The 11,204-nt window shown below is 37.4% G+C and overlaps 1 protein-coding gene across 1 annotated transcript; it reads right to left on the reverse strand.

The window, feature by feature from the left end:
- Positions 1-5,318: 5,318 nt before the first annotated feature.
- On the reverse strand, positions 5,319-7,463 carry LOC6034271. The gene is made up of 3 exons (XM_038258070.1): positions 7,229-7,463; positions 6,064-7,161; positions 5,319-6,005 (listed from the first exon to the last, which is right to left on the reverse strand). The coding sequence occupies exons 2-3, from the start codon at positions 7,132-7,134 to the stop codon at positions 5,370-5,372; spliced, it is 1,707 nt and encodes a 568-aa protein (XP_038113998.1). The 5' UTR covers positions 7,135-7,161; positions 7,229-7,463; the 3' UTR covers positions 5,319-5,369.
- Positions 7,464-11,204: the final 3,741 nt, after the last annotated feature.

Here is an 11,204-nt window from a genome sequence, read left to right on the forward strand (position 1 = left end):
ATTTCGACCATTTTTATTCTATGTATTTTTTTATTTGACTCAAACTTCGTGGGGGCCTTTCATATCACCAAATATGCCATTTTGAGTCATTGGTTCATCCATACAAATCTCCATACAATTTTGGCAGCTTTTCATACAAAAACTAACTTAATCCACCTATGTGGTTGGAGCCTTCCTCACTCATTACCAACAATGGCTGTACACAAATTTCATCTATTTTTTAGATCCGGCTACAAAAAAAGTACATAAATATCACTTAAGTGGCCATATCTCGAGACAGGGTTGCCAGATCTTCAATGTTTTGGACTCGTTGGAAAGGACTTTTGATAACCTAACCAACGATGGGTCGGATGATGGACCCGGACACAGTTTACATACATTTAAGTGAGATCCGGATACATGCGAAAACATATTTTTATACATAACTTTTGAACTTCTTATCGAAACTTCAATCTGTATAAAACTCGATCTATGGGACCCTAAACCAAGTCGAATGCAACAGGTTCGGGTCAAATCTGTTCAGCCAGTGCCGAGCAACATAAGCTAGTTTGTTGGTCACATACATACATACACACACACATACACACAGACATTTGTTCAGTTTTCGATTCTGAGTCAATATGTATACATGAAGGTGGGTCTACGACGTTTTTAATATAAAGTTCATTTTTAGAGCAGGATTATAGCCTTACCTCAGTGAGGAAGGCAAAATGGTACGTAAATATTTGAAAATCTGTAACTTTTCAAAGAGTTTTTTTTTTTGATAGATTTGGTGTGTTCGGCAAAGTTGTAGGTATTAATGAGGACTATTCAGGAAAAATAGGTACACGGAAAAAGTTGGTGATTTTTTTAATTCTTGAGTAAATATTCAAAACAACCTATAAGTCATGGGTTTCCTATGCAAATAGGGCCTTTTTAAAATTTAATCTAGAATTAACTTTATTCACAAAATTTCAATTTTCCAAAATCCGTATTTTTTATATGTTTTAGGGGAGAAAACCCCGCATCTTTTAAGCCATTCAGAAGTATGGAACAAAATTTTGCCGACGTGTTATGATTTTTTTTTAAATAGTGATTTTTGTTTAAAAAAATGAAATCTTGCAGGTATTTAAATTCGAATTTGCAATCGAAAAGTACTTTACAAATTTTTTGATGCACAATTTTCAAAATATAGCAATTCAAAATTTGATATTGTCCGATAAATTCAGTTTTTTTTACTTTTTAAAAAAGTGCCCATGGTTCTCCATTAGGCCGTCCCAAAAAAAAACGAAAAGTTATCAAAACTTTAGTGCTTACCCCTAGAATGATAGATTAGGATGTCAGGAACAACGATTTCATACAACACAAAATTCAAAAAAATAGTTTATAACTCGCGCGCGGAGCTTCAATGAAAAAAGTTTCTTTTTCGAGTATTTTTTCAGAAATACGCGTATCAAACGTATTTAAGTCATTCAAATTTGATCGCCTGGGGTTTCAAGTTATAGTTTAATGTCCCCAGAACAAATTAATGTACATACATAGTTCATAAAAGCATGTGTTTGGGCATAGCAGAGCGTTTTAGGAAGAAAAAAAAATTATTGAAAAAAAATCATGAATCACTCCGCAAAACGAAACCCGAAAATTTCCGATCTTTTCGAAAACAATATTTTGATTTTTTAATTAAAACTAACATTTCAAAAAGGCCAAACATTCAATATTACGTCCGAAATATTGTTTTCGTGAATTTTCACGACGTTACAACGCAAGGCCCCTCCTCTTTTTATTTTTTAGAAAAGTCTGCGTTGTACCGTTTAAAAATGTTTATAATTGTTTTTCTTTTTTAACATTCCAACTCCCAAGGCTCCAAAAAAAGTTGGAAAGGTAACTGTAAGGATGTCTAGATGACCCTAGAACTTTGCAGACTCAATTTGGCCAAATCTGTAATTTTTGCGATCAAAAACATCAACTTTTACTTTGAGTGTAAAAAAAAGGTGCAGGTGGTTATGCTCTACATGACCAATATGACAAAGAACTTTGTACAAAACTCCTAAAAAATATTCTATTTTATTTTATATTTTTAAAACATTGCCTATGTATTTAATCCTAAATAATTTATTCCTATAAAATGTTTTCAATCTTTGGCACCTCTTAATTGCCACAACACGAAAATATTGCCAAAACAAGTATGGTTCGGAAAATGTCCCCCCGGAAGAACCTTCCAGAAGGAACCGGCCACTCTAGGTTATGACCACCACAATCAAAATGGTAATTTTTATGTCCAGTATCAAAAACCATGAATTTTGATACCCATATTGCCCCAAGTCGTATGGTTCGATTAATGTCCCCCTGTTAGAACCTTCCCGAGGGCACTGGCCACTCCGGGTGTGGCCAATATCTAGGCATAGTGATTTTTCACGCTCAAAAATTGCAAATTTCACGGGGAACTTAATTTCAAAACACCAAATTTCACGGAAATTTCGCGGAACGTGAAAATTAATAAAGTGACTCTGAAAATCTTATGTTTAAATTACAGAAACTACTTTTTAAGCATAATTACATATAATTTTTCAATAAACTTGAAAAATCTTCACTTAATTTTAACGTAACACAAAAAAAAACTTTTCCTACTTTCCAAAAAAGTTCCACGTGGTTTATGGAAGGGCTCAAAATATATTTTATTTTAATTTCGATTTAAAGAGAGCAGAGAGCATGCGTATTCATTTATTGAACTTTTTTTTTTTATATTCGACATATAAAGCAAACAAGTTTTCGCTTGTTTGCATCTATTTTATCTTTTTTTATTTTATTGAATTTCATATCAGAGCAAAATTTAACAATCTTTTCCAACCAAAATTAATGAAATAACTTTAATTTTCTGCGATATTTTGCCCAGTAAAAATATTTTTTAAGGTTTTCATCTATCTTCTCAAAAGCTAAATTAAAAATCAATAGGCAAAAATAATTTAATCTTTAACGAAATCATCAAAACGTTATTTAAAACCAGAGCAAAAAAAAGCAAAAAAAATTTTTAGCTTCCACGGGAACGGTATCGTGAAAATTTAACAGGATTCAGAAAAACTATGAAATGTTCTAAAAATGTGATTTTAAAGATCAATACTGTTCTGTTCATTTAATCTTGAATAACCCAGCTTGAATCTTTTAATTTAGTTTTAACTTATGCCTTTTTAATAAAATAGAAGTCAAGAAAAACGAAATCATTCTTTTGATAACTTGATGATTCGGAGAATGTTTTTTACTTTGACTGATTTTTGATAACATCATAAAAGTATTCGCAGCAGTAAATCGACGTCGTCGTGCTATCATGTCGCACCCGCCATTTTGACGTTCCGAGATAAACGCGTTTTAATGTTTGACCTTGAATAAACAAAAACGAAAGCACGCAATGTAAACAATAACAAACACGTTTTGTTTGGCTGACCATTCTGTGCATTGTCCCGAAGTTTGGTTGAAGTTGGTTGCTGGAGTCCCGAGTTATAATTAAAAATGTTTACGGTAGTCTAACTTGTACGTGCGTCAAACGCATCCTGACCTGAAATCCCTTTGCCCTTTGTCGCACTTACATCAATTTTCAGGGAGTGACAAGATAGCACGACAAGATTTAAACTTCTTTTATATGCAGAGTGACAAAAATTTTCGGAGCTTTTTTAGTATTCATTGAATATCTCAGGATTGAAATCGAATTTTGGGGATCTGTGAAGGTCAAAAGATGAGGCATTGTGAGCTGCACAAAATGGCGTTCTTAACTCAATTTGGCCCAAAATGCACGTACGACAAGTTAGCACGACGGCGACGAAATGTTGTAACAATTTCATTGTAATGTATGTTTTGTTGACAATTCTTCAAATAGTTAGTACACGTTTCATTTGAAAACTATTAAAATTTACCTAAAAAGTCAACCTGGATCAAATATCTTTTTTTCAAATATCTTTTTTTTTATATCAAAAAATTGATTTGAGAAAAATGATAAATTTCACGGGATTTCACGGAAAACTTCAAATTTCACGAATTTCACGCTTTCCGCGAAATCGTGAAAATTCACTAACCCTACCAATATCCTATAAATGTGGCCCCAACCCCATTGCCCCAAATCATTCTGGTTTCCGGTGACCGTCCTTACAATCTTCATAAGAACAGAATTCCTCCCAATTTAGTGCACAAACTGTGTCTTTCAATGTGTGCGTGTGTGTGTGTGAGCAATAAAATTACCACCGTGGATCCGTCTTTGTCGAAACCACGTTAGGCACTGAAATTTTCTGAGGCTAAGTGCTAGCTTAAATAGTTCGCATAAAATGTGGCAACAGTGGTGCAACATTCTCGCGTGACAGTTCCACGAAAACAGGAGAGGAGGCGAAATTTGCTAAGTGCTCTCAGCCAATCAGCAGCCAGGATTTTTCCTGCATTCATTTTTTATTTTCATCTTAACTTTTGAATACTTTAACAAAGTTTTATCAACTTTGTGAGGTAGTCTACTTGTAATTTAAGACTTCCCCTTTCGTTTGGTGGATAAAGCATGCAGATTGCTTGAATTGGGTGGAAGATATAAACGTTTAAACAATTACACAAATCGTTACACTTTCGCTTCGCGAAATTATGGATTGACACCCGTAGACAGTGCCCTTAGGACAAAGTTCTTTGTCAAAATTCGCCAAAAATTACGCGGAGGCAGTCGTTTTAAAAAAGGTGGAACGATGTTTTCGGTCGAAGGCATTACTGATCAAGTTCTGCAAAATTTTAGGATCATCTAGACATTCTTACAAATCACTGGAAACAAGAAACGTCCCGATTCAATTATGCCCGAGAACCAGCGAGTGGAAGTTAACGTTTCAACTTTTTTGGGAGGCGTCCGTGTAAGTTTGACATGCGCTGGGCGTTCCAGTGTTAGGCAATAGCGGCCTTGATTCAGTAGACAATTTTACGCTGGAAACATGAAAAAGTTGTATTTATGTCGATTAGCTGAACAGAATCAAAGCCTTTTCAATAAAATATTCAAAAAAACAAAATTCTCTACCGCCGTTGTAACGTTACGCTACGTATTCGCTCGTAGAACAGAACGTCACATCCTGAACTCAAAGTTTAGCCCAAAGTAACCCTACTTACTACACGAACCATGCGTATCCATAATTTTTTCTTCAAAATACAACATTTCAAGGAATAGCATGGTGCTCGACGAACGCCGTACCAACGATTGCTTAAGTTGAACATGTTTTGTAAGGTCGTAGTTTTAGATGGAAGTAATACAAAATTACTGAGGATTACTGCAACAGTAAATAAGATGAGAAATGTTTGAGGAAACACCTTTTATTATTCAAACCATATTCCAACAAATGGTAAGGAAACACTTTAAAAGTTATCTTAAACAATCAACAATGTTACTCGTATCTGCTTTTCAAATACACTGAGTGTCTAAACGAAACTCTACACTTAGGAAAATACTGCCTCACACGCTCCTGGTATTGCACCTTAATACTTTCATCCTCCTCACTATCGCTTTCCTCTTGCTCCACGCCGTTTACTTCTTCATCACAGTTTTGGAAATAGCACTCGTCCAGGTACAGCTCATTAAGCGCCGGAAAGAGCCTTGCAGCGGCCTTCAAGGAACCCATGGTTAGCCTGCCGTTGGTGAAGACCAGCTTGCGCACGCCGGCCATCTTAGGACAGTACTGCCAGAGCCGCTCGTTCAACTGCACGTTGTCCACCCGAATCGATTGCAGCTTGGTCAGCCGGTCCAGGTGGCGGAAGGCCGTGTTGACCAGCCTGGCGTTCAAACAAATCCGCAAATGTTCCAGATTCGGGAGGTTGTTGCAGATTTTGTAGAGGATTTTGTGATTTTTGCTCGTCTCAACGGTTATTTTAAGCTTTTTGAGTCCGACTAGCCCTTCGTCGAACACGATTTGCGACTTGTTGTACACCAGCGAAAGTTCTTCCAGGTAGGGCAGGTGCAGGCGAGTTAGGATGTGGGGAGTCTCCGGCGGGCCAAGGATCTCGCAGCGACGCATTTTGAAGATCTGTGTGGTAATCAGTTTTTGATTTGGGGTAATTTATATAAAAAAAAAACAAACTTACTTTCAAACGTGGCAGCCCCTGTAGCTTCTCCAGCTGCTCTGCGTTAAAGTGCAACCAGTCCAGCTTGAAATCCTCCAGCTGGGATTGACCAAACTTGGCGAAGGCCGCCGCCATCCGGTAGAACAGCATGTGGCTTTCACAGCGAAAGTATTTCAACTTTGGCATACTTTTGACGAATTCCACATCGAGATAGGCGTCAGCGTAGTGGTGATGCTGATGTAGGGCATAGCGCTCCTGCTCGTCCTGATCGCCATCTATCTGCAACCGAAGTTGCGTTAGGGAGGGGAATTTCAGCGCAAAAAAGTCATTGATGAGTCCGGGATTTTCGAGCTCCAGGTCGACACGGGCGAGTTGGCTGGCGTACGAGGTGACGAAAGGCAGGCTGAAGATGGTCAAGGAACGCAATCTGAGGCTGTTTATAGAGGGGGTGATGACGGTGAAGTTGTTCATCTGCTGGTCGAAAAATAGCTTGAGGTTTCGTACTCGGTCGTGACGAAGCACCCAGGACGTATGGTCCCTCTTGATTGGGCCATATACACGATTGCCCGTGATGTCAAGGATGAGTTCTGTTAGATTTTTGAACTGTTGAATGCGGTCTTCGAGGATGTAACGACATCCGGCGAACGTACTACTCAACTCGAGGCTTTCCAAATTCAACTCCTGGCTATACAACAGCTCACCAATGTGGTACTCTGGCGAGGGTTCAAACAGGTACTTGAACTCAACCACGTTAATTCTGCGAAAATTCTCCTCGCTGTTCTCTTCTTCGTCCTCGTCTGTATCATCATCCTCGTCGTCCTCATCGAAACCGACCCAGTTATAGTCTAACGCTTCGTCCCACTGGGTGATCATCAGATTCCGGCAATGGGTTAAGGCACTCTTTTCCTGCTCGGTAGGCGGGTCCACGAAAGTTTTATTGATTCGCATCTGTAACTTGCTCTGGAATCGGGCGCCCTTCAGAATATTGTACCATCGACGGCAAACCTGGGAGGCCTCTTTCCAGCTTCTAGGCTCGAGGAAGTCCAGAATGTGGGACAGAACCTCCGGGGAAAGGTCGTTGATGTCTACCATCGCGGGAAGGCACTTCTGTTTGTGTTCCTATAACGCCAAGTTCAAAGAGCATGAGTTGACTACGCAATAGTTACCTACAATTTATTCAGCAAACCTTTTCCTTCGTTGTGAAAAATGTCGATATTAAAACAGCTTTAAACTGATCAGAATTTCACAAGATTCTTAAATCGTGACTCATTGTCTGCCTTTCGTGCTGAAAAACTAAGTTGTGAATGATAGCGTGAAGGGTGCAGTGAAATGAAAACATCTGATGCAATTGGTATCATTAGTAGTTTTGTTTGTTGAGTACTCGACGCCACAGAGAGAGCGTCAGCATTGCACTTTTTGTTGGTAGATTTTACACATTTATATTGTATTCGAGTATTTATTCGTATTCGAGTACAACTATAATTCAATAGGTAGGGAAGAGTACAGTCATCCCTCATATTCGGAACAGTTTACAGATCGGCCAATTTTCAACAAATCATATAAAATCGATAATAATAATAATGATTTGATTTTACCTTCATGTGAAAGCTTTTCTTGCGATCTTTCGATTGATGTATAGACCGGCTGTACATTTTTACGTTTTATATCAAGTTTACAAAGAAAAACATTGACCCTTGAAATCCACAAATTCGGAACACTTTTTTCTTACGATGTAAACAAACTTTTTTTCTCTCCAGGAGAACATATTTTTTACAAAATAATGACTTTGCTCTCTGAAACCAATAAAACTCATGCTTAGTTATGTTTTATGAATGGTCTGATAACTTTTTTGTGAAAATATCAGTTAAATTCAGGTGTTCCACAATTGTCGAAGGCACAATAACATCCCACAATCATGAAACAGGCAATTTGGAGGCAGTGTTTTGGTGCTCTGGATAAAATAGTCTTGAAATGCAGTTTTTGTTTGAAAAGTATTACTTTTACTAGTGAAATAGCAAGAAAATGTCCAAATAAAGGCCCTAAAAATAGCAGGGTTGACAGAAAAGTTGCATTTTGCATTCTATTGACAAATTACCACAAAAGTGTTCCGAATTTGTGGGTGTTCCGAATATGTGGGATGACTGTAGTCATCAATAAGAAAATGATAAAATGGCTCTAACAAATCGTAGTTTTATCAAATCAGGCTCATATTTGGGAGAAAGTAGTGTCTACTGGATACCCTTTTGCCAAAATAGTGGTTTTGATTATGGACGCTCCCTTGTAAAGTTATTCATAAATGTTTGATTCTAAGGTGTAAAAAAATTATGACTGAAAATTACATTTTCGTTCATAGACTGCCCTTAACACAAAACTAACATTTCTCCTAATTTATTTTCTCATTTAATAGGGCATGAGCGGCATGAGCTACAATGTCTTTTCATTAGATTTGACCAAATTTTAGAATACATCCAGAAGCCAAGGCTGTCTCATTGTTCCCTTCTCCTTTCAGCCCAGTTTTCTTCATTTAACCCCTTCCCGCCCAGAGCAAAATCGATGGAATTTAGATTGGAGGCAGTAAACATCTTAAATAACACTGTGCAGGAAGAATTGAGATCATTTCATTCATTTGTTTTCGAGAAATTTCAATTTGAAGTGAACAATTAGTCGTGCTCTGGTGCAATCATAGGCGTTAGATTATTCAAAATCCATTACAATTTTTCAAGACATACATTCGAAGTAGTTTTTGGCCCATTTATCGATTTAATCGAATTCATTTAAGGTCATTGCAAATATTTTTCATATTTTTCCCTCAAAATCGGTTTTTATCCGGAGGCAAAAATATATTTTTTCAAAAAACTTCGAAATTTTAATGGAAAGAGAAGTCTAGCCAACTGAAAACAATTTGTAACGCATTTTCCTGCGATATTCAGCATGGTTGGGATCGATCAAAAATATTTGGAATTTTTGTAAAATTTTGTTTTAAAGTACAGCAATTTTTTTTTTCGGCGAATTTTTTTTTCTTCAATAGGTACTTAGATATTAGCCCGGGTCAAAAAAATTAAAATTGTTCAAATCAAAAAGTATATGAGATTGCCCGAAAGAGTACTCAAAATGGGGCCTCCAGCCCAAATTTCAGCCCGTTTGGTTGAAAACTGGCTTGGCTTGAGCAGGAACAAGTTTAAATGGGAATTAACCCGTAAAACTTGAGCAATTGGGTACATTGCTCTGTACAAGTCTGTCGTTGAAATTTAACGACTTTTGCATACCATGGGGTCCAAGGGGATGGTCTGGGGAACAATTCCTCTGAAGGGTGCAAGATGATCCGAGGCCTCTAATCTTGCCTAGAAGCAGAATCATTCCGGCGTCGCCGAAATTCTCATGGTCCCAGCAAAATGTACAGGGATAAATCAAAGCACACTAAGAAGGCTGCCTCGATCAGAGGACGCCACATGTCAATCAGCCATCACGACCCAAATGCGACGTATAAACGCGGTTGCCTACTTGAACAATGACAACATTTGAGTGGATTATACAAGGATCACATTGAAAGTATCCAGGTTAAATGTAACAAATATATTAAATGTTTGTATCCACTTATAAACAGGAATTCTAGACTTTGTCTCAAGAATAAACTGTTAATTTATAAACAAATTTTCAGACCTGCCATGCTTTATGCTGTGCCGATCTGGACAAGCTGTTGCTTAACCAGGAAGAAAAAACTTCAGAGGATTCAGAACAACATTCTGAAAATGATTCTGAAACTTCCTCCCTGGTTCAGCACCAGTGAACTTCATCAATTAGCCGAAGTTGACACTTTGGATGTTATGTCCAATAAGATAATTGATGCATTTCGACAAAAATCATTGCAGTCTTCAGCTGCATTGATCCGCTCTTTATATAGTTTATAAGTTAGTTTTAAGGTATCCCTTTTCCCTTTTGTACATGTAGGACCTCCTACATTTGAAATCACTGAATAGCGAAAGCTACAATATTTCATGAATAAATGAAAGTTGCTAGTATTTAAAATTGAGGTGAAAAGTCATCGATTGGACACTCAATAATATTTTAACTGAATGAATGTACATGGAAAAGAAAAACTGAATAAATATAAATTTAAAAAAAAATTGAGTGGATTAAAGCCACCGGCTTATTTTCGCAGTAATTTTTGAGTTTTGACCCAGAAGGAGGGTAACCGTATAAATTAGAGCAACAGATTTCAAAAAAGGGTCCACGTGGTTTATGGGTGGTCCCGATGTTAGCTGGTATGTTGCTAGAAGTGGGACGATATTAGAAATTCTATAAAATTCTTCAGAGTGGGCAAATTATTTAGCACTTTTCATGAGTTGTACTCTGGATCAAGAAATAGAAACTCTTGAGATTTTAAATGTTTTTTTTTATTGTATTGAACATGATCAATCCCTTAATCCTTCACCTAGAATGCAAACAATTGTCCGCTACAAGAGAACTTCCCTAACACGGATGTGTACTTTAAGTAGGTATCTAGAGTGCATAACATTTTGAAATAAAACTAGCATTTACCCAACACATAACTGAATGTCTACATGGAGAGAAATCATGCCAGCGGATCCGTTCACATTGTAAACGGTATGTTCTGAATTCCATAGCCCTGGTTTTCAAGGTATCTGTGATAGTTAAACATAGCTGGCTGAGTCGGCATGTTGATCCTCGGGATAAATTGCTGGACAGATCCAGGTCGATAGATTTTCGTCACTGGTGCCTGATGCTAGGCGAAACCTGGAACAAAAATCAAACTTGATCAAATCAATTAGTAATTCTGCTTTCGTCTTTTCTGGATCGAAGCTTGACCTCAAGCTGTATGTAATTAATATATCTCAATCTATTCTTGCAATATTTGAAATTAATTTGACTTGGACTATCTCACGCGCCAAAGCTGAACAAAGAGAAGCAAAACCACATTGTTTTGACAGCTCGAAATGTAACGCAAAGCAGAGCATGGATTGATAGATAGATAGACGCAAAGTACGCACCCGGGAAGATCTCGCTGACAAAATCTTTTACAATATTGGCACTTTTGAATACCACTGTGATCGTCGAAGCGAACCGAAAATAATGCCACCAATCATCGTACATCGGCAGTTTAGGATGGCGTTTTCACGGAAAAGTAAAACAACCTCAGCTAG

The sequence above is a fragment of the Culex quinquefasciatus genome, chromosome 2 (genome assembly GCF_015732765.1).
Source record: "Culex quinquefasciatus strain JHB chromosome 2, VPISU_Cqui_1.0_pri_paternal, whole genome shotgun sequence".
Lineage (NCBI taxonomy): Eukaryota > Metazoa > Arthropoda > Insecta > Diptera > Culicidae > Culex > Culex quinquefasciatus.

Bases quoted from the DNA above. Each gene is read 5' to 3' on its own strand.
- LOC6034271 (XM_038258070.1), bottom strand. From the start codon at position 7,134: ATGGTAGACATCAACGACCTTTCCCCGGAGGTTCTGTCCCACATTCTG. The intron at 6,006-6,063 runs GTAAGTTTGTTT...ATTACCACACAG, and splicing joins AGGGGCTGCCACGTTTGAAA to ATCTTCAAAATGCGTCGCTG.